Source organism: Melitaea cinxia, chromosome 2 (assembly GCF_905220565.1).
Source record: "Melitaea cinxia chromosome 2, ilMelCinx1.1, whole genome shotgun sequence".
Lineage (NCBI taxonomy): Eukaryota > Metazoa > Arthropoda > Insecta > Lepidoptera > Nymphalidae > Melitaea > Melitaea cinxia.
Genome location: NC_059395.1, coordinates 10,542,292 through 10,567,728, shown reverse-complemented (window position 1 = coordinate 10,567,728; position 25,437 = coordinate 10,542,292). Strand labels below are relative to the sequence as shown.

At 31.6% G+C, this 25,437-nt stretch overlaps 2 protein-coding genes, 2 non-coding genes and 1 pseudogene across 4 annotated transcripts in view; 1 reads left to right on the top strand and 4 right to left on the bottom strand.

Moving 5' to 3' along the window:
• LOC123664634 (EF-hand domain-containing protein 1-like) overlaps positions 1 to 25,437 on the top strand; it is a 74,586-nt gene that overhangs the window by 25,108 nt on the left and 24,041 nt on the right. Inside the window, exon 4 of the mRNA XM_045599155.1 lies at positions 22,976 to 23,139. Coding sequence (XP_045455111.1) covers positions 22,976 to 23,139 — 164 coding nt within the window. The remainder of the gene's footprint in view (positions 1 to 22,975; positions 23,140 to 25,437) is intronic.
• On the bottom strand, positions 12,096 to 12,169 carry Trnan-guu. Its single transcript has one exon. It is a non-coding gene; the product is annotated as a tRNA-Asn (tRNA).
• On the bottom strand, positions 18,058 to 19,691 carry LOC123664657 (annotated as a pseudogene).
• On the bottom strand, positions 20,128 to 20,836 carry LOC123664643 (prostaglandin E synthase-like). Its single transcript, XM_045599162.1, has one exon. The coding sequence runs from the start codon at positions 20,767 to 20,769 to the stop codon at positions 20,317 to 20,319; it is 453 nt and encodes a 150-aa protein (XP_045455118.1). The 5' UTR covers positions 20,770 to 20,836; the 3' UTR covers positions 20,128 to 20,316.
• Positions 22,092 to 22,165, bottom strand: Trnan-guu. The gene has a single exon. It is a non-coding gene; the product is annotated as a tRNA-Asn (tRNA).

The following is a 25,437-nucleotide window of genomic DNA, read 5'->3' as shown; positions in this document are numbered from 1 at the left end:
TTTTATACGTATGTATGTATTATACGATTAAATTAAGAAAACATTGAATCAATGTTTAAACAGAATGTTTAATTGATAATTGAATTTGTAGAATACCAAAACTGTCGGAAACAGCAATTATGAAACTAATGATCTGTTTTTGTTCGACCATAATTGTAAAATCAGTCCGCTGATACAAGACGTTTTTTGTTCATATTAAATACTAGTAGCTTTGTGAGTAACGTTGTCCAACTATTAAAACCTTAAACTGGTAACATTTGTTGCAAAACTTTTCCTAGTTTGTGGATGTAAATTATCTTGCAAAGTTAAGGTTGTTACTAAAATTAGCTTTTATAAATGTTCTGCATCAAATTGGTGCTTTAAGCTAAATCTAATTTTATATATTTTGTTTATTTATCTATTTAGCAAATTACAAAATTCAAATTGATTTTAAAATATTGTTAAATTCATCGAATAAATAAGCAATCATACGACCTCTATCAATGTTAAAGTGTTTTCGTAAAATGTAAATTAGTGAAAACTTAACCATATGATAAGGCACGTGACACAATAATTATTCAACTAATTCGTAATTACATTTATAAGTGATTAAGCTACTAGATGTGCTTGTGAGAGGCAAAAATATGTTACTATTTAAATTTTGTGAATATGTTTGAGCCCCTTGTATAACGATATTAACTACTTTTCTAGTGTACCTACCCCTAAAATTTAATTCGTCATCGTTACCTTTTAGACAATAACTATCTATCTATAAACATAATGCTTTTTTTCGGCCATCGTATAAAAAGTCACGTATATATTTAGGAGGAAGCCATACATCTTCAATCGTTATATAATACAGCAATAATTCAGGCTATCATAAAAAATATAAGTGCAGTTTTATAGAAAAATAAAATGTAATCGTAATGTGTTGTGTCGTAAAACATCAAACTGTTTTAGAATAACTTAAAGGAAGGTCATAATGACCTATAAAGAATGAGATAGCACCGACCTACAGAATGAAATATGGGTTATATTCTTAACATTACTTTCTAACTCTCAACGATTCTTAAAAATACTTGACTAAGGGTCAAGCGGATTTTGAGGAAAATGTTCGTAACTTTAAATATTAATATCTTATTTGATGTCGTCGATGAATAAATTCATATAGATGAGGATTTATTCTTGAAAAAACGGTAAAGTGCAGATTTTACAAAGAGATTGCAATACAGAGATAGACATAATATTTATTATTCATACAATTTAATAATTGCATTCGCAGTATACAAGAAACATAACTATTATATAACCCCTTATCTACATCGATGATTGCTGTCTGGATAATTTGAAGGTCCAGGTATCGTCTGGTAAGGATTTTCAAAACACCCGAATAAAATTCGTGCATTGTCAGAGTAATCTAGTCAAATAAAAAATTAAATTAAAAATATTTAAATTGAGTATTTTGATATTTCGTAATTTTTTGGGACAGACATCGTAGTTAAAATGAAATCTCCTAAAAACTTGTCTAACTTTAATCATTTAGTATGCAAGCTTCTCTATAACCAAACATTTAATTACAATGAAAACAAATTAAAGACATACACAAACAGTAATGTGTCAAGACTGACATCATTCAGCATTGAGTTTAAATTGTAAAAATTATGTGCATTTTTTATTAATTTATCGAGATTTATTTATTTATTTATTTATTTATTATTAAGATAATAAAATGAAAAAGTCGTAAAAATCGGGGTTCCGTAGGTATAGATAATGTTTCACGTGAACAAAAAAATCCTAGTCTTTTAATTTTTGTTTGTGTACGAGTTACTCTGGCAAGGTACTTCTTCTAAACCTCTATTATAAAAGCAATTTTAAAATGTTACGAGACTTGGAGAACCCATGGAGAAATAAAAAAAAATCTTTATTGGAACGGACTTGGCAGGCTTGACATTTGGCTGGGCGACCGAACTGAAAAAAATGTGATACTAAAACCGTAAGAAAAATATATAACGGAAGTGACGTAATATCAGTCACACGACTGTATAATATGACGTTTGTAAAACTAAAATATTACCAGTAAACTTTTTTTTAAATTATTTATGTAATTTTATACTGTCGACAAAAATAAATAAAGACACATGTTTTTTATTTCACTTAATAGTTTGAATTATTATTATTATTATTTTGTTTGATTTATTTTATTTTACGGTATTTGTTATTTTCTAAAATACTAAATTTCCTAAATACTTTTATGTTCTTAATTAAAAACCAATCAACAAAATTTAAAAAAAATCAAGAACTAGAAAATATATATTAAATTTAACATTAACATTTTTTAAAATTGTGTTGCTTCTATACTATCCGAAGGAACTTCGTTCCGACTTGGTGTCCCATGACATCACATAATTTTATTTGGTCTTTCTTGGTTTTATCCGTAAAACTATACCTATAGATAATAATTGTTATTTATTGTTGGAGATTTAGAGTGTCCGATATTTTGGGCGGGCGAGGGGCACTATGGTCACGGGGAATTTCTGATACTGTATTCAAATAAATATATAATAATAGTGTTAAGGGTGAAAGTTCAAACAATTATTTTTGAGTTTGTTCCTTTTTCTTTGTCATAAGTGGAACGAGATAAGTAGATACTAGAAATTTTTGTTAGGTGTTTGCGCCTTGAATGGGCTGGTTCCAAATAAGTTCCTTTTTTTAAAATTCCCACACTTAATACTTAAACCGATACAGATATCACGTGATCTTTCCCTAGTAACCAATTACAAAAAAGTAACGCAGTTCATTAGTTTCGCTCTAGCCATTTTGACAGTGGCTTTATACATAACCTCAGGTCTGGTCAATGTAACTCAATTTATAAAATATGTCGATTTAATTTTACGTTGATTAATAATAAAATATAAGCGATATGCATTCCGCAATAGTAATGATAAAATACTATCAGAACCTGGATAGAAAGGGTAAGTTACCAATATTATTGTTTTTTATCTCGATTTTATTTGATTTTTTGAGGACATGTCTAATTCCCTAATAAGGTCTAGTTTACTATCTCCAAATAAGTGCCAGGCTTCATTAGGGGTACGATGATTTAAAAACGATATGATTAGTTTTGACATAAATATATCATTATCATGATTATAGTCATACATTAACCATGGAACATAATAATGGAACCTTCGCAAAAAAACAAAATAGAGCTTAGGATGGTATTAAGCATTAGCTTGAAGATTACTTCAAAATGCTCTATATAGATGATATAAAAAAAAAAAAAAAAAAAAAAAAAAAAAAAAAAAAAAACTAATATGACTTTATTTATACAAAATATTATACATATTTACAATTCACAACTTAAGAACTAAATATTTACAGATAGTTTTGGTATAAATCATGTCCGCGTGGAATTGTGCCAAGAATGCTGGCAGCATTTCCCCGTTGAATCGCTATGCCGATTCTCTGGGCAAAAAATGCACCAGCCCTCTTGTCACCAGTGGAGGCAATAAGGCGAGGTGTTATCTCATTTAAAAATTTTTTAGCACTGGGAAAAAAAAAAAAAAACAACCAAATGTCTGAATGTGTAGCAGCTTTAAAACGCAATGTACCAAGGCGATGTATAATTACTTTGATTTATTATGTTTATTATATGTTCTCCTACAAGTTCAATTTAGTTTTTAGTTACCTATTTAATGAATCAACTAAGTATATCTGGGTGAAAAATCAGATATTTCTGACACACGACGCCCAAATTTTTCAGTTCACTTGTGGACTAAAACAAGCCCTTAAAAAACTTTCCTTTGACAGTAACTGTCAATAGGTCCCTTTGTTTTTTTGTACAATATTTCTTTTTCTAATAAACTAACTTTATTAGAAAAAGGAAAGGTATTTTTTATATCTTATAAATTAACATTCTTTCCAAAATTTATTTATAAGGATCTCCAAAATCTCGGTCCACATTAGGCGCAATTACTTTATACTACTTATGTCGTACATAACATGTACAATTTTACTTATACAAAACTTACTGCGAATATCGCCTGAGTAGCTCGTTACCATAGCGTCTAGAACATCGCCGAAAATTACATTCACTTTAAGTAAAAGTTTTAATCGTGTACGAGAATGTTAAAAAGTGATTCTCCTATGTAATACTATGATCACTAGAAATGACCACAAAGAAATTAAAGGAAGTTCCGCACTGCACACGAATTCTATTCTTACATTGTCTACGTAATAAAGGCAGGTAATTGTCACACTACTAATTTAGTCGTCTACTCAACACCACGTCATTTAATCCCCTTTCTTGAAATGTCAGCTCAGGTAGTATTTACGTTGTTGTATTTATTATTCTTTCAAGAAAAAAAAAAGCTATAAATACTCAATATAGTGTCGGTACAGTTCGGTTACTATTATTTCTTTGAATAATTTAGAATTAAAACTTTTAGTCTAAAAATAACAGTTTCTGCTTCAAACATAATTTAAAAAAAAAACCGTCACCTTACACATATTAGGTACAAATATATATAAGTGGATATATTTGAAAATGTAATGATTTTTTATAGTAATACACCTTAATTAACGCTGACTAGGTATAAAAAAATGTATTAATTCCTCAAATAAATAAATAATCATAATGTATAATGTAACTTTATTATTTAACTAGCGACCCGCTCCGGCTTCGCACGGGTATAAAATATAATTATAGCCTATGTCATTCACTGAAAAAATGATTAAAATCGATCCAGTAGTTTTGATTTATTCATTACTGCCCGTGGCCCGCACGCGTTAGCTTTAGGGTAAAAGCTGGCCGGAACCGCTGCAAATGCTAAGTACCGCAATTTTTAAATCTGTAATATCTTCGAAAATATTCATTGAAATCATATACTGTAAAGGGCCATATAGATTTATATTAAATCAACAATGTATTTAAGGTATTTAATTAAATAAAAATTAATGCTGTATTGGTTAAAATCGCTATGAAAATTAGGCATTATTTGTCGTAAAAAGTAAATAACAAAAATGTTATTGTGGGATATCTATAAGAGACAGACAGACATATACCTAGCGGAGTTTTCTGTAGACCTTTTCAATGTGTACAATACTTAGTACATTATTTTGATAAATCTCGTAGGGTTCACTCTGCATTTGCAATGTAAGCGGAAAAAATGTAATTATTTACGACATCACATTAGAAACCTCAAAAATAACAGTATTTCTCCACTATTTAATGGATGTTATTAAACATATAAACCTTCCTTTTCAATCACTCTATCTATTAAAAAAAACCGCATCAAAATCCGTTGCGTAGTTTTAAAGATTTAAGCATACATAGGGAAATAGGGACATAGGGACTGAGATAGCGACTTTGTTTTATACTATGTATTGATGATGAAGTGATTATAACTCTTTGATTAAAAGACGTAAGATCGTTTTACGTCATCTTACAATATATTATTGAGTAATTGTTGTATCGTTGTTCAAGGTTAACCAGTTGGATAAGATTGTTCATTTTTAATTGTTTAATAATAACAGATTAAGTGTACAAAAAATACAAGAACCGACATCGTTCTTTAGACTTAGTAGCGCATTATAATCTATTTTCTACAGGATTCATACTGCCGATAGTTATTAAATTTATTGTTATAGCTCGTAGGTGGTAATATTCTTTTTTTAAATGTTTGAATTAAATTTTCTGGCCAAGTTACCAAGAATTTATACTGTGTGGTTACGGCATTAAAGAATATAGCCACCCCCTCTCTTCCCGTGGGTGTCGTAAGAGGCGACTAAGGGATAACATAGTTCCACTACTACCTTGGAACTTAAAAAGCCGACCGATGGCGGGATAACCATCCAACTGCTGGCTTTGAAATACACAGGCTGAAGACGGGCAGCAGCGTCTTCGGTGCGACAAAGTCAGCCCTGCGGTCACCAACCCGCTTGCCCAGCGTGGTGACGCCATTTTCGGCGTGAACTTGTGGAGGCCAATGTCCAGCGAGTGCCTGCGAGAGGCTGATGTGATGTTCAAAATTTTTACCCATTAGGCAGATCGGTGAAGATTATCTCTAGTCCGGATCTCCTTCTATTTATACAAACCTTCACATGACAATAACGAACGGAAAAAAATATGTAGTTCTACTTCAGATATAGTAGTCGTTCCAAAGTTATCCGCTTGCGTATATAATGAAGATTATTTTTTATATACGTAACTAGCAACCCGCTCCGGCTTCGCATGGGTGCAATGCTGATACTATTTAGTAGCAAATATAATACAAATATTTGCAATGTAAGCGCAAAAAAATGTGTTTATTTACGATATCACATTGGAAACCTCTAAAACTATTAGTGTTCCTCTACTATATTATGCGTGTTTTATACATATAAACCTCCCTCAAGGAAAACGGCACCAAAATCCGTTGCGTAGTTTTAAAGATCTAAGCATACAGATAGTGGGAAGCGACTTTGTTTTATACAATGTAGTGACAGTGACATAGATAGATAAGCCACATTGCACATGACGTGCATTTTATAAGGTGGAAACAATTTGCAAGTCATGGTGATGTAAACTGCAAAGATAAATAATAGTTTTCGATATAAATTGAAATGACATTGACCTTCATTTATTATAGTAGCTTCTATGATGAGTTTTATAATAAACGAAACAAATACTTTTTAGCACACTGCGGTTATAAAATACAGCAAGGGTTGAGAACTTATGTTTCGTTGGATAAGATAGGAGTTGATTTATTATATTACTTGCGTTGGCTGGGGAAGAGGTATAGCTAGTTGGCTACGCCACTGTGAATATTTTGGCCTACAGTGTACACACGGAATGGTCGCTGTAAGATATCCTGATGCCCGATACGAACGATTGGTCACTACACCAGATTATTGTTGTTTTTTTATTATTATTTATTATCATTATTTTATACTATACATTTTTCTTTAGGTTTTGAATGTTTCAATTTATAACAGTCTATTTCCTTAATGAACTCATTTATTATTTTCTTTTTAAATATAGGCACAGATTAAAAATAATACTGCAAATGGAGGAACTATTGTTGCTCTTAGAGCCCAACCTAAGTTGATCTTCACCGAGCTGATAATAGATTGAAACATACTTTATAATAAATTTTGTATATTAGAAAATAATATATTAAAAATGGGTTGCCTTTAAAAACCCTGGACTGACTATTTTTAATTGATTATTTAGATATCTTGATTCGTCATTTTTTATTATTTTGTTTTAAATAATTTTATTGATCTGTCGGAGTATAATTGGTTGTGAACATAAACTTTAAATAAAGGTAATAAAGTCTATTGGATGTGTTTAGCTCCGCATGGCTGTGGGGCTGTGGTTTTAGTACATATACAGCCAATGTTGCATCGCTCGAACATTCGGTTAGAACTATATACAGTGAAATAGGAAGTAAGGCTTACATAAGACTAGTTCCTAGACAGGGAGAAAAATATACATTACTTCAAGCTAACCATTTTATTATAAAAATTATCGCTTGACGCCATTCTTAAGCTAGATACTCACCTAATTTCGCTATAAAAATTCTTTAGATACCATATGTCCTACTGTTATACAATGGTCTCCATCGCTGAATAGGAAATGTGTTTAAGTATATATATCCCGTCAAGTTTCCCCGTTGCGAGTTGAAGGATAATTTTCCTTAATGACTTTAACCTACTTAAATCTGAGTGTCTTCCGATTGATCAAAAAAGCCAGGGAAATGATACGAGGTGTACGTGAATTCCATTAGCAAATTTAATATTAATGAGTAAACAACGGGTAATCGAACGATCGGGTTAGTTAGAGAAATCAGAAATCAGAGTTATCATCATAAATGTGTGTATAAATAAATAAAAAATTGTAAACGTTTTCTTAGAACTCAGTTATCCAAGTTCTTATCTGGGGGCACGGTAGTGCCCCCGCCAAGACAAGCCAAAAAAAAAAAAAAAACGAAAAGCACTACCTATCTTTTCTCGAAGTGCTTCGTCGTTTTTTTGAACCCCCATAACTTGGGTTTGGATTATACTAGATAAACAAAATTCTCGGAATATAATTTCGATAGTGAACTTATTAAACATATAAAGTTTCAATTACATAGCTGCTATACTTTAGATTTTATTGACATCTAAAAAACCCCGATTTCGTCACTCACTGATGATCATCAAAATTCTTAGAGTACTTCCTGAAGTCCCAGAAAGCTGAAATTTGGTATGTAAGCTAGTATTAGTACACAAACAAGAAATAAATTCTAAAACTTTTACCCCCCAACCCCTTAAACTAGGGGATGGAAGTTTGTATGAGACTTCCGCAAATTTTGATGCTAGAGGTCTGAAAATTGATATAGGGACTCCTAGTTACTCCTTGTTATAAATAATAATAATAAAATACATAAAAAATAAAAATCGGTTATTAGTTTAGGTCGAAAATTTACATTGTGTAATTTTGGTATTTAAGTTTTGGTGGAGGTCCGTTTGCATATCAGTTCAACATAAAATCAAAAACAACGTACTTAAACCGAATATGGTGAAGATTGGATGATATTTATGGTATAAAATGTGTCGGAGGTAAAATGCAGCTATAATATTGTCATAAGCAACTTACAAAAAGAAGTGAAATCCCACCAAAAACATTTTCATGTAAAATGTTGCCAAGACGAGATCATATGGCTCGCACTGTCAAAAAGTTATCAGATCTCATGTAGAGCCAAGCTTCTAACTCTACACGTCCTAACTCTACAAGCCCTAACTTCACAAACTCTACACCTTAGTCAAAATATGTGGCTTGGCCGTTTCGTTACTACCGGCTGCCGATGTTGTAGATGACGACTTTTCTGTCTCATTTTTATATATATATTTTCTCTTTTTATTTTTATTTGTATTATATGTATATCAATTATTCTTCTTCTTTTTATTTTTTCTTTAATAGAACTATTGTACAACAGAAAAGTAATAAACAGTGAATAAATTTTTCATCTTACGCCCACGTGAAGGTAGCGAAACGGCCAAGCCACAATTTTGACTAAGGTGTAGAGTTTGTGAAGTTAGGGCTTGTAGAGTTAGGACGTGTAGAGTTAGAAGCTTGGCTCTACATGAGATCTGATAACTTTTTGACAGTGCGAGCCATATGATCTCGTCTTGGCAACATTTTACATGAAAATGTTTTTGGTGGGATAATAATTATACGGTTTATATATAAAGTTTCTTAAATCCTTACTCGACAACTCGACAAATATCGGGAAATTTAAAATGTCAAATGCAACTAAGTCTCGTAAAAGTAAAAGGGTCGATAGCAGCCGTGAAAGCCTCGAACTTATATCATTCATATATTCATTCAAGTATCATCATTTGTAGCTACACAACCGTCAAAAATGTAGGGTAAGATATAAGTCCTATACGAGTAAATTTAGTCATGATCCGCGCCACACGCGAGCGCAAATGATAGTTATCCCAACATACGCGTGGTAAAATAACGCACCACACTAATACATAAAAAAAATAGGCGTAATAAGTTGCCGGGTTTTTTCGTAATAGTTGTCTATTTTCTCACACATAGCTTATTTATAAGCCGAGATCGAAGGCCGCGTTTCAGAGTACCAGGACCTTGGCCCTATTTAATTTAAATTAAATAAATGTAGCACAATTTGCAGTGAGAAGCTGATGCACTAGCGCAGGTTCGTTTCACTTCAGCCTGTAATATCCCACTGTTTGGCATAGGCCTCTTTCCCCATGTAGGATCGATCCGGCTCATAGCTAACGTATAAGCCATACAGATATTTGTCATGGTCTGGGATTTTGTGAGTTGGACCCCAATCACAGTATTCTTATCTTACTGGCGAGTTTGAAGCGTTTATTTATTTATTGTTTATTTTTAAAATATACAAAATATTAATACACACAATAAAATAAAGATAAGCATTATTTTTGTCACGTAGAGCAGACTAAAATGCTAAGTTATGCGAGGAAAGGCTACAAACACAAATAATGTTACCGAGCTCGTGTGCCTGAAATCATTTGTTAATTCAATGGTTTTCAGAGCAGCGAAACGAGGAAACTCAATTTACATAGCAAACACAAAACTCGGTATATTGAAAGTTGTTTTTTAAAATAGATATTTATGTAGATTTGGATCTAAAAATACAGAACGGTTTATGGCGTTTAGTGTTCGTAATCAAACATTGAAACTATTTTATGTTCCCATCGGCACGTTCGCACTGTTTTAAATCTATTTGCATAAAATTTACATGTAGCTATTACATTGCAAGCTACAGTTTTATGTTTGTCTTATAAGTTCATATTTACTTATTAGTTAAAATATTAGTTTTTCATTCATGCAATTCGTCGGATGTCAAAGTTTATTGAATTGAAGTACCTTCTAATTTTTCTAACATTTTTACTCTTTTTCTCCATAATGTACTACAATAAAAAAATCGAAGACAGTAATAATCCCTCTAGAGGGCTTCGTATGAGCGGGTTGAAGTTTAATCCATTAGATCCATAGATATAATAGTTAGCTCTCAATTAAATTTATATGGGACAACATGACACGCACCAACTTTCGATTAAAGAAAAATCATCGAAATCGGTCCACCTAGTCAAAAGTTCTGAGGTACGTACATAAAAAAATACTATCGAATTAAGAACCTCCTCCTTTTATGGAAGTCGGTTAAACATATATCTTAATAAAATATACTTTCAAGAATTATCATTTTGATGAAATATTTATTGTTGCGTTGTTTGTCAAGTAATTTTTAACCGACTTCACAAAAAGGTGGTTTTTAATTTGATTTTTTTTATTGAGATATTACAAGTACTTTTCGAGTTACATCTGATAATGATATTTACTTGACCATTTTTTCGTCAGCCGTGGGTTAACCGATTTCGATGATTCTTTTAATCCATAGCTGGTGCTTGTCGTTTAAATTTCATTTTGATGACTATGTCGATATAATTGAATTCCTTTTATTTCGTTAGCGAGCAAATACAATTATATAAACTACGTTGTAGAATATAACGCTTCGAAATGGAACATTATCCCTAAATATTAACCAAACATACAAGTGTCTGATATATACTGAGTTACTTGGGATATTAAGTATTGATTAAATAGAAAACGATTTAAATGTTTTGGACAAAAACCTGCCAAATATTTTCATTTATCTAAATTGCTATGCGTAGGAAGTTTATATACACAAAAAAATAATATCTTAATATATATAAATCTCGTGTCACAATGTTTGTCCTCAATGGACTCCTAAACCACTTAACCGATTATAATAAAATTCGCACACCATGTGCAGTTCGATCCAACTTGAAAGATAGGCTATATTTTATTTTGATATATTAATTATTATATTTAAGAAAAAAATAAAGAAGGCGGTACAAAGTTCGCCAGGTCAGCTAGTAATTATATATATATATATATATATAAACAAATAAATTATATGTGTGTGAACTTTATTAACGATGAGTCCAAAAAACTAGACACAATGAGAGTTTGTACGTTTTTATATTTAAAAAAATCGTGAACGAGGATAGAGTTATAGTGTGTGTTTTTAATCTATGTGGCAATGCATCGTATCGATTAGTGGCGTACTGGTTAGATAAGTGTTATCAGTTGGTAACACCTGCTGTTATCGGTAGGTATCTACATAACGAAAGAGTTATAATGCGGTCATTACGAGAGGTGGCATCATTTGGAAATAAGTACAGGCCAACACTCTGTGTACATTTTATGTTCAAAAATAATTGCTACTTGTGATGTAATTGTTACAAATGAATGTGCCTAAGCAACATTTTTTTATGATTTTTGTTGGTTCTTTTGTTCGTACTGCTGCTATCAATAATCAAATCATTTTTGGCGTATGAAAATCATTAACATTAAGACTCAAAGAATTTATTTACAATATTACTTTTAGATTTAAAGTATATCTGCTATCTCTGAACTACATATAAATTGCTTCAGATAAACTAGTAATTGATATTAAATAATATAGTTTCCAAAATTTATAAGGATATACTTTTTTTTACCCATTTACTCTAAAATTACTACGTGTATAATAATCACGTACTTGTTCTAACTAAAAAGAACAAAAAAGTTTCGCCCCCGGGTGGGCTCGAACCACCAACCTTTCGGTTAACAGCCGAACGCGCTAGCCGATTGCGCCACGGAGGCCCTGGACAAGACAAGCCAAATTAGCCATCGGAAGCATGTTCAAAATAATATATTAATAAGCTACTAAGCTAAGTTTTAGCTAACATTAATAACATATAAAACGTTATTGAAAATAATTTAAGCTAAAGTAAATGGGTAATCATTGTAAAATATTAATATTGAATTTACGTGACGATATTATTTGTAGTTTTATAGTAATTGAATAGTAGGTAGTCATTAAAGTAATGTTCAATTACTTTACTTGAAAACATGTATGCCATTCGAAAGGTCATTTGAAAGGTCATTGCGCCTAATAAGAGCCGGGTGTTTAGAAATCCCTATAAATCTGATTAGAACACTGCCAAAAAGGTTTTTTAAAAGCTTCTCTATGATATTTCTAGGGCACTAGGTATCTAAATAAGGTTCATAATTTAACTGTAAAATGTTTGGCGTTGTGTGTCAAAAAAATCTGCTCTGTATTAAACTACTACTAAGTTCGCGGTTTTTTTTTTAAATAATGGAAATTCATACAAATATTATAATATGTTATATTGACTAGCCCGTTGGTGCAGTTTGTACTTTCCTGTTCTGTTCCGCCCTGCTTTCTGTTCTGCGGGTTACGGGTTCGATTCCCGCCTGAATCTAGGTGTCATCTTTGTATGTGTATTATTATATATTTATATTTCTATGTATATTTATAAAAAAAATTCGTTATAATAGTCGGCTATTACTTATAGCACAAGAATTAAGCTGGTTACCTTAGAAACAGATAACCCTGTGTATGTTATAAGATATTTATATTTAATTTATTATTGAAACTGATCATAGTTTTATACTTTATTTTATTAACTCTAGTAATAAGAATCACAAAATATTAATAATCAGTAAGTTATCAGTCTTAGCCCTTGATACTTATTAAGTAATACACTTAATATGTACGATTTTTATTTTTGTGTTACCCACAATTAGGAATTCTAAACATTTTTGAATATCATATCAAAAATTGACCGCTCCAGCGGGATTCGAACCCGCGTCTTCGACATACCGTGTCGACGCTCTAGCCAATTAAGCTATGGAACGATATACTCGCCAGAGCGAAACTTTTGATATGATGATTTTTACTTTCGGTTTAAGCGAACCGTGGCGCCGTCTATAGTGAGTTCTTTACAGAGACTCGTAACTATTCAAAGTTTCATATTACAATGAAAATCTTTGACAGGAGACGACACCATGCTATTTTTAATATGTACGATTTTTATTTTTGTGTTACCCACAATTAGGAATTCTAAACATTTTTGAATATCATATCAAAAATTGACCGCTCCAGCGGGATTCGAACCCGCGTCTTCGACATACCGTGTCGACGCTCTAGCCAATTAAGCTATGGAACGATATACTCGCCAGAGCGAAACTTTTGATATGATGATTTTTACTTTCGGTTTAAGCGAACCGTGGCGCCGTCTATAGTGAGTTCTTTACAGAGACTCGTAACTATTCAAAGTTTCATATTACAATGAAAATCTTTGACAGGAGACGACACCATGCTATTTTTAATATGTACGATTTTTATTTTTGTGTTACCCACAATTAGGAATTCTAAACATTTTTGAATATCATATCAAAAATTGACCGCTCCAGCGGGATTCGAACCCGCGTCTTCGACATACCGTGTCGACGCTCTAGCCAATTAAGCTATGGAACGATATACTCGCCAGAGCGAAACTTTTGATATGATGATTTTTACTTTCGGTTTAAGCGAACCGTGGCGCCGTCTATAGTGAGTTCTTTACAGAGACTCGTAAGTAATACACTTCCTCACACAGTTTGGACTTTACTAAGAGTTTGAAAATAACAAATATGGAAATCACTGCAACATAAGATTAAAAGATAAATATGCACATATATGCATAGTGTATATTATCTTATTCTTATTTCATTTTTTTTTCAATAAAAAATAATATAAATGTAATCAAATGAAATGTATATAAGTGAGACAATAGTAAACGTATATAAGTTGATTGATCAAATAACTAAAAACTAAATTAAACTTGTAGGAAAAGATAAAAATAATTTATAAAAAGTGAAAGTAATGAACCTCGCCTTAGTACATTGTATTTTATAGCTGCTACACTTTTTGACATTTGTTTGTTTTTTGTTTTTAATTTGAGACCGTCCTAACCCTGTTCTGTTTTTTGCGAAGGTTCCATTCTTATATTTACTGAAGACAGCTTACATTCATGTATGATGATGACTATAATGATGATAATGTATATATAATATTGGTAACTTTCCTTGTCTATCCACTAGTATTTGTTGTTTTGTTATTAATATTTTGGACTTACAACATTCTGATTGGATTTTATAACTAAATCACATCAAATTTTATAGATTGAGTCACGTAGGTTGAAGTGAGATTATTCTCAGGGGAGTTCAAAGCATAAGCACAGAGCCACTGTTAAAAAGACCAGTGCGAAAGCAATGAATGGCAGTGCGTTTTTCTAATTAGTTACCAGGGACAGATCACGCGATATCTGTTTTGGTTTGTGTATTAAATTTAAAGAGATGGACGTTATTTGGAACCACTTTAGTAGGTAATATGATTTTTATTTAATGTAATTGAATGTTGATTACACTTATATATATTATACATAATTATGTCAAATATTTACGCATTGCAAATAAACTGGGTTACAATGCGTGACGTACTAAAATGTTAAGTACATACTAAAAACCAATCTACATTTACCAACATACTGGAAAAACTACGCATTTTTATTTATTTTACATTTATTAAGCACATTAAAATATTTTTAAATAGTCTTTATTTCATAAAGCTATAGGTCTATTTAAGATATTTTAACCGACCCTTTTTCTTCGCGGTCCGGTACAATATTGTAATGTACAGATATACAATATTGTATAATTATGAGACATATATGTATATAACATATTGTATGTATGTATATATGACAGAAGAATCAATAAAGAAAATTGCATTCGATTTAAATATTAAATTAAAATGAAAATTTATTTCATGTTTTTCGTTTTCATCCCTACCTTTTCCGAATAAAATAAAATACACTCCCGCGAACTTGTCATTATCAACAACGGTTGTGAACGTATCATCATATATGTTAATACGCTAAGGTTAAGATGTTTGCCTACCGTTTTCAAAAAAAGCCCACAGTTACTCCATATAAATTATATATCATTTTATAGATAATTGCTTGTTCTACCGGCATCCACAATCAATCTACAAAACAATTATTAGTGCTTTTGTTTTTGTAAATTAATTAATTATTAAAATTATGTATATGACGGCTTTAATTTTGAAACAACATTTGATTTTTCATTAAAAACGGGATCTTTTACAACTTTGTTAGCAGAATCTGACATAAATTGCATAAAGCTTTAAACATAAACTTTGTTTTGAATATATTGTTAAAATTAATTTTAGTGAACATAGACAATAGATTTCATTAGCATTGTTGTCTTTTCATTCGCACTGAAAGCTTTCGCAGCATAATGTTGCCAGTATTGCTGCCGTGACAACCGTTTTAAGAGGAAGGTGTCTAGACGCCAAATTAAAGTTTCTAGGTGTCTAAAATAAGATAGAAAACCATTCACCTTTGACCCCGCGTATCTCATTCAGCAAAACTCAGATAAACGCGTACTTTTAACAGTTTTATTAGTACACCAATTGAAAGCCATTTTCTAAAATCCAGATTTTTACGATTTTTAGTTGATAGCCAAGCTGTAGTTATATCATGATTTGACTATATAGTTTTACGATAAATATAATATATATTATGTATGTTCGGGGATAACTCCGTTGTTTATGGACCGATTTCGGTAATTCTTTTTTTGTCGGAAAGGAGATATCCCTGGTTTGGTACAATGATAAGGAAACCAGGATCTGATGATGGGATCCTAGAGAAATCGAGGGAAACTCTCGAAAATTCGCATAACTTTTTACTGGGTGTACCGATTTTGATGATTTTTAATTTTTTCGATTTAATCGATAGCCGATGTTTATCATGTGGTCATATTTAAATTTCATCGAGATCTGATGACTTTTGGAGTAATCTTTAATAATGCGTATTTACTTGGCATTTTTTTGTCTACCTACGTTGTATTACTTGTCTATTTAATTGAAGTCGGTTTTTCTTCGTTTGCCTGCACACACAATTATATAGGTACATAATTGACATTAAGTTTTATTCATTCGAGCTTTTTCTTACAATCTCACGTTGTAGTTGATGTATGTATGTTTATTTATACCTTTTTACTGGTAAATGAAAAGCTATATATTTACATAGCGATAGTTACATACTCGTACAAAGACTCATAAATAAATAACTAATAGTCACAGTCGTCGGTTTCAGGATAAACACCTGTTTAGTGAATCTAGAAAACAAGAAAAGAAAATGTAAATAGAACTTCACATACCCTGACAAACACCAGTATATCCTTTAGAAGTAAACAAACCTTTCCAATAATACATACTTACTATATTTATAATGAAGTATTTGTTCTTAAAATCAGTCAATCTTTGCCAGGTGTTCGCCAGATCAATTGCATCTATTCTCTGTTGACGTGAATAACAACCATACAATGTTGTACCCAGGGAAAGGGTCGATTTGTGTAACTCCATAATATTTGTTTGAAACGTTTTTACCATCTTAAAGTTTGACGATAGAAATGTGAAGATCGTACTACAAGCTTGCTATTTATTCAGCAATCATATCTTTTCAAATTTTTATTTTTAATTTTTAATAACATTCTAATAATTTTGATAGGTACAGTTAATTATATATAGATATATATATATGATTATATATGATATAATTATATAAAATGGAGGATAAATGTAGGTAGGTACATATATATAGACACAAAACTAATTAGTAATTATATTGTGGAAAATTATGCCGAAGGCTAAGTGAACGCAATGCTACCTAATGTTTATTTATAGAATGAAAAGTCACATCATGCATTTTTTTTAATTAAAATTCGTGGATTGTTTCATTGCTCGAATTCAATTATCAACTTATTTAATTTTTAAACCATTACTATCTAAGTGGATTTGGCTTGAAATATTATATATACTTAGATTTATTTATTATTGAAACGTTGGTGTATCTTATTCAGTTTTATTGATACTCGTTACATATACGTTGCCTGTTATGGAATGTTTTTATTATTACTCCTTAATTATTATGGTAACATACAAGGTTATAATCATGTCGTACAGTATAATAATGAAGTAATGGCGGTGACTACTTACTGATACAATGAAAATTTTACACAAGTATTTACACGATATCTTTATAATGGAACATTTACAGGGAGTCATCAATGTTATCTATACTAGAGACTAGCATCCCGCCCCGTAGTCGCACGGGTATTTAACAAAAAATTTAAAAAAAAAATTCCATACATACGTATGAATCAACTATAGATAAGCAACTATTTAATCACTCTTACTCCATTAATAACTAAAATTATTTAAAAATAATGTGGGATTTAAGCTAATATATAATATTAAAACACCTCACAGTAAACTCAGGGTTTAAGCAGAATAAATAGCCTTGGACGTCAATGCTGTTGGAATCGCGGAGGCGTCAGTTGTAAACACACACACTGTAGTCAGGAATAGTAATGACGTCATATATATTATCCCATATAGTTATCATTATCCTATAATTTGATGTGCGGGATAAGTAAGTATACTTGGTAGGTCGTATTTCCTACAGTTCTTTAAATATTACAGTTTGTAATAAAAAACATTATAAAAAAGAAATTAAAAATGTAAAAAAAAATAGTTCATATTTCATTTTAAGTTAATTTAAAAATGTTATCTTCAAAATATTAATTTAACTTACCAATATCATAAATGAAAAACTCAATTTAATAAAACAAAACCTTTAATTTTTATAATAATTATGCTACCCAATTACACAAAAAAACTATATTAGGTTACCGTATGTTAACATTCCAGTAAATAAATCTAGTTCTAGAAAAAAACACATCTTCCAATAATAGATTACACTACTACAACAATTTATTTTATCACATTAATAACAAACAAAAAAAAAAAATACACCATTGGTACAAATTACAACGCCCCAATAAAATGTGTTACAATTTTCACTCCCATGTACCAATTAATTAAATACGGGATACCCCACGCGATGCCGCGCGCTGGTTGTGGGAGCGGTTTCACAGCATAAACAATAGTGTGCAAGACTCGACCCGCCGTGTAAACTCTAAACAGCGTAGTCGCCAGTTCGCTGGACGGTCCAGTGGTCAGATACAAAGCACCCAGTAGCCAAAACGCAGGGATATTTTCTAAATCGTTTAAGTGAGCTCGTCTAACTCTCTCGACGTCGGGGTCATCGTACTTCACTATTCCCTTCGTCCCTTTAGTATCCTCCTCGTTTGCGAATACTTTCTTCCTAAATCGTACTCTTGCTGTCAGCACTGCCATGCCTAGTACTTTTAAAGCCAAAACACTTGAATAAAAAATATATGAACGCACCGCCGGTTCAGCTATCGTAACAGGCACCATTTTAAACTACTTGTATTTGTGTCAGGAATAAATGAGACGGAGCGTGTTATCTTCGCGGCGAACGAATCTTGAATGTGGTATAGTAATGCATTAATAATAAGCCGAATAAGCGTATTTTGAATGACACGTATTATTATGCCAGTAAGTTCACCAATGTATTTGTAAATTAAACATTCCAAATTAACCTGCTTAGACTACTTAAAAGAAGTTTGAATGAGTTATCTTTTTACCGTTTAAATTTTCAAAGTATTTGCATTGTTAACTTTTAAAAGGGTAAAGATATTTGGAAATAAAACAATATTGTTAAATAAATATTTCTTTATTTATTAAAATATAAAATAACCAACCTTTTTCACTTTATAGAGCTGTAATGTAGTACAATATTACTTGAACTCCCATATACCACTTGATTGAATACGGTATAGCATACGCTATAGCACGCGTTGGTTGAGGAAAGGGAATTATTGCGTATACTACTGTGTGAATGATTCGGCTCACGGTGTATATTCTAAATAGAAGCGTAGCCCACGCCGCTGCCGGTCCAGTGGTCACGTATAGAGCTCCAAGTATCCAAAAGGCGGGAATATTTTCCAAATCGTTCAGATGAGCGCGTCGTGTCCTTTCCACTGCAGGATCGTCGAACCTTACCTTTCCTTTTAAAGTCTTAGCATCTTCTGGATTCGCAAAAACTCCTCTTGACATTCGCACCAAAGACGTCAAAGTAGACACAGATAGTAGTTTCAATGCAAGTATTGCCGAATATAATATGTACGATTGAACTACCGGGTCTGAAATCGGTATAACAGACATTTTTTCAACAATATTTTATCAACAAGTTTTTAATATAAATGAAACACTCGCCCGGACTGATATTGCGTGAATGTTGTAGTTGTACATATAATAATCTGAGCTTGAGTCGCTGACAGAGGTGTTGACGCCGCGCCGGTTCCATAACGGTTTAATCAAGTATCAGTAAGCGGTTAAAATTGTCTACGCTTGTCACATTGCAGCACGCTATATATCAATATATCGTTTTATACATTCGCAGCAATGTACATCTCACTTAATTATATTTTTTTCCCTTTTACCTTAATGTAGATAACACATAATAATAAAGTTATAAGGTCAAGAAGAAACTGATTAAATTTATGTCCAGATGTTTTATAGCAAAATATTCTTATTCGCACAACAATTATTTGTTAACTTTATGAAATAATCTATTGAATTTCCACATTTAGTTTTAATTTTATTAGTAATAATTAACGCCTAGTAGTCGGAGTCCTGACATATAGAAAAGTGTTATGTTTAATCTAAAGGTTCTAAAATATTATTATTAGCTTTTAAATAAAATTTGTCATAAATGATAAAATGTAAAGGAGTTATTTTTAGAAATTAAAGACTTAATTTCATAGAGCAAAACATTTAATATTTGGATTTATTTAATATTAAGCAATCGAATAAATAGTATTACAAACTTGCGTATTGTATTAGCGATTTATCGAATTCTAGAAACAAGGACCACAATCGATAACAGATTACACTTAATAAACATTTAATTTTATCCAATTTAAAAACAAATCTAGAGTGTTGATAAAAATTAAAGCGCGCCAATAAAATGAGATATAATGCTCGCTCCCATATACCATTTAATTAAGTATGGAATCCCGTACGCGATGGCACGCGCTGGTTGTGGAAGAGGTTTGACTGCGTATACAATAGTGTGCAAGATTCGACCCGCCGTGTAGACTCTAAACAGCATAGTCGCGAGTTCGCTTGATGGTCCGGTAGTCAGATACAAAGCACCTAGTACCCAGAACACAGGAATATTTTCTAAATCATTCAAGTGAGCTCGTCTGACTCTCTCGACATCGGGGTCATCATACTTCACTATTCCCTTCGTCCTTTTAGTATCTTCCTCATTGGCGAATACTTTCTTCCTATACCGTACTCTTCCTGTTAACACTGCCATGCCTAGTACTTTTAGAGCCAATACACTTGAATACAAAATGTACGAACGCACCGCCGGTTCAGCTATCGTAACAGGTACCATTATTTATTTGTATTTGCGAATGGAGTTAATGAAGCAGCACGTGTTATCAACGCGATGACCGAATCTCGAATGGAATGTGGCTCCGGTTGGCTGATACACGTACTATTTGTATCGTTGAACATTTAGTAATTTTTTCTTATCTACAAGATTTAATTCAAAATTTTTAAACTTAATTCCTTCATGTTTAGAGTCTTAATTGCCATACTTTGTTAGTTTTGATTATTTTTTATCACCTACTAATAGTATAGTAAATAATTGTACGATCCTCCTGATAGTAAGCGGTTAGCGTAGCCTATGAACGTTTGCAACAGCAATACTCAATACTCAGCAAGAGTATTGCAAGAGCGTTGTCAACCCCAAGTGCTACTTAGTACAGAAACAAAAAACTAATTGAAAAGTTTATTATTTAACCTTTGCGCTTCTGTCGTCTCTGGTACTTCTTCAGTTAGGCTGCCCTAGAATTTGAGATCTTTATTGTTTCCCGCGATACCCTATAATGCAATATATATGAAGAAAACTAAAAATTAAGCAATGTCAATTTGGTCATGTTTTAGAGTGGTAATATAAATATGAATTTGTATTTAATTAATGATAAGGTATCGAGTTTTATTAAAAAATCGTGGTGTAGACATAAAATTATACTCTCAAAATTACGTAACAATATTTGGTTTCCATTATAAATACATTGCCAACCCCTCCTCTAATTACAAATTCAGAGCCGGCGTTATCGCCCCGCTTAGGTAAGCCTTTTATTATTGTTGTGATCGTATATTGCTTCCAATCCATTCGATTGAGCAATCGGCTCTATCTTATGGTATCGTGTAAACACGGTCTCGAGGATGCTTGCTGTACAACGATATGACCCATATCTTGAAGGCGAATCTGCTATCACAACATTTATTACAGTGACATTACAATTTACATTTTAACAAGTTTTGTAATCTGCCACATTTAAATTTACTAGGGATTTTGAAGAAAACTGTGGACCAACTGTTATTAGACCAGTGATCGACTACTGATTGACTCAGTTTTAGGAGCAGGCTTAAATTCCTCGGTTTTATGATTTTAATTTAATTTTGTTGAGTTAGTCGTCGCAATAAAATTATGTAGGTGAAAATGTGTGATTATATTAAGTAGGATAGTATAATATTTTTGTTTATGATATCCTTTTGCTAGTTTATCATTGAAACTGTATTTAAAAAAAGGTAAAGGCATGGAATATTGAAATAAATCTAATCAAAAAGTAAGTTATATTATTTAAAAAAAAATGATTTAACAAATTCAAAGAAACGTGTTTTTATTTTAGAAAAGTAAAAAGGGATCGCCCCCGGGTGGGCTCGAACCACCAACCTTTCGGTTAACAGCCGAACGCGCTAGCCGATTGCGCCACGGAGGCTCTTGCAAAAATGGGCCAAATTAGTCATCGGGAGCGTTTTACAGTACTGTCAAAGAACTACGTTTTTAAAAATTAAATAATCTTTAAATGAAATATTTAATTTGGAAATCAATTTTTTCCCGGACGTTGTGAAACACCCAATGACCTTTGATTCTAAGTAGTAACATATCCTCTATATCATCATACTATTGTTAAATTTTATGTGTGAATATGATACGAGTATATGAATCTCGCATAAAAATAATTAGACGTCATTTGACCCTCTAACGTGCCAACAAGCCGTTTTAGATGTGTTTAATAGTAATATATTTCGTAAACAAGAAGAAACACGCTTGCGATGCTTCTGGTGTTGCAGTTTATAGAGATAAGCTACGGTAATCGCTTACCATCCGTATTCTTGTTTGCCGACCTAGTATAAAAAGAAAATGATAAAAAAACATTCATACTTGAAGCTTTATATTAATTTTACAACAACGTAGTTATATTTGAACCAATCTCAAAAAAAGGAGGAGGTTCTCGATTCGATTCTATGTTTTTTATGTGTACCTACCTCAAAAGTTTTTACTGTGTATACAGATTTTGATGGTTCTTCTTTCATTCAAATGCTGTTACCTGTCAGTTCTTGTAGTAGCGTTTAAATTTGAGCGAGATCTGACGATTAGTTTTTGAAATATCCCTAATAATGTATATTGTACTATACTTGTCGATTTAAAGTCGGAGCTTTTTTTCTTGTTTGAAAACAATTACAATTAATTATGTCTTCAAATATCATATATTGGCAATCTAAATCCAAACATTATTTTGTTCCAGGAGTGGCTCGAATCACAAGGTATAGAGCTATCAAAGGAGGAGGAGTTACCAGTAGATGCGTATACTGAGAAGGAACGCTGGAAGTCCGTACAACCTCCTAAGAGGAGTAAACCTCACGACGATGCATTGAGAAGATTTCTGGAATACGAGGGAAAAGTATTAGCGTAAGTTTTAAAAAGTCGAAAACACGTTTATATTTTAAAATACGTAATTATATAATTACTCGTATAAAAAATAAAATATATTTAAAACGGCAGTAAACGGTTAATATAGTAGTTAGTATACTTTTTGCGCTTTTCTGTCCCACAGCTGGTCAAAAGATCATTTCTTATTAATATATTTTAATCGTAATCATACACTCAGTTTTTTTAAAGTGCTTAAAAATTTGACATTCCTAACTCGGTTTCGACTACGTAATTTTTTAGTAAAGATCCACAATTTTGATCAATAAATCAGTACCTACGGCGGTTGTGTTTTTAATTGTAGTATAATCATTATAGGTAAGGTTATTATGTTTTGTGTTGTTTATTACTTTACCCAAGTGACATGTGTAGAATATCTGAAAGATTTTTTTTACTTGGCACAAAACTTTTTTAATTTTTGATTCACTACAAAGGGTTGGCGAGATTAGTGTTTGCAGACACAATGGTTCGTCTAACTTCGCACTAAATATTTAGTTCAAACAGTGCCTAGCGGAGTTATATTGTGTTCAGGGCAAATAAATCATATGTAGTCTGACAAACTTAATCTGCAGTTTGAAAGACAACCTGAAGTCTAGGGAGTTGGAAATTAACAGATGGCATTTAATCTGGTTTATTGTTAACAATTGAGATCTTCTTTGGAATTGAAGTATTTTATACGTTGGTCTTATGAAATATGTTTTTATTAATTTATCATATTATTACAATAACTATTCCGTGATTCGCGTTTTTTGTTGTCTTCCAAAAAAAGGGAAAGTTATCAATTCGATTGCAATATTTTTAGTGATATCTAACAAGTATTTTTCGAGTTATATCTAATAATACGTAATTACTTGACTATTTTTTTGCAACCGACGTTATATTATACCGCATATTTTTTCACTGGGTGTACCGATTTTGATGATTTTTGTTTTAATCGAAAGCTGATGCTTGTCATGTGGTCCCTTTTAATTTTATCAAAATCTGACGACTACTTTTTGAATAGTTTTTGATAACGAGTATTTATTTAATTATTTTTTTATGTACCTACCTACCTAAGTTCTATTTACTTGCACATTACATTTACGTTTTGAATCAATGATTAAAATCATATTCCATAATATTTTTTCAGTGTTATATGTAATTTCAAATATTCTTATAAATTTTGATTATAAATTGTGAAGTGTAACACTTATTAATCTCCATAAAATTAGTAATTTGTTAAATAATATTAGAAGTTAGGACAATAGACCCGTGCTGTCAGCTTAGGGGTATGCTAATTAATGACTCAGACAAAATCTCTACAAATATCAAATTTTGCTCGGGTTTATTTTGTGACCCAGACGCGATAATTAACATGTTTAAATATGTAAAGTTCTAATATCTAAATAAATGTATTTCAAGTTCAATGATTTCTCATTTTAAATTCATATTTATAACATTCGTAAAGTAAAAGTTCAGCCACGTGAATGCAATAGATAAAAGCCTATTCAGCAATATATAACAGCCGTCGATCCTAACTATAAGTTGAGAGTCTAAAGCCGGACGAGAGTTTTTGTTTTGCAGGTGCATAATATTATTATTTGCATTTCATCGTATGTTTTACATTTAAGGGTACTCGTACTTTGATACAAAAACGAGTGTCCTTTAGACCACACAGCTGAAGTAAAACTTCTTTAGTTATAATAGCCTCTACAGTAATATGCGAAACGTAATTCTCTCTCTCTCTTTCTATCTTATTTATTTATTTATTTAAATTCTTCATCTTACAATAATTACACTAATACAAGTGTGTACAAAAGGCGGGCTTAACGCTGATGCATTTTCTACCAGCCAACCTTGGTATGTGCAAGAAAGTAAAGTGAGTAGGTATCTTCACTTACTTATATGTCCCTCTCAACTTTCGTTCGCCTCTCCTTATCACACTTTTCGTAACGCTCTTGTCACGCATTCACCAGCTTACTCTCCAAGTCAAGCGTGCGTGAAGAAGTTTTATTTATTTATTTTATACTTTATTGTACACCACATATACATATTACAAACAAAGCATAAAGATAGTTACAGACAGTGAAGTACAATGGGCGGACTTATGGCTAATTAGCCATTTCTTCCAGACAACCCATAAAGTTTTACTTTAAAAACATGTTTATGCATTATGATTTTTATAATATGGAACAACAATGTTAATATTATAAGCAAGTATGAAAAAAGAGTTACTAATTTTTATGTCTATGTATTTGCTATTTTATTCTAACAACACAACGGATTTTAAGACGGTTTTTG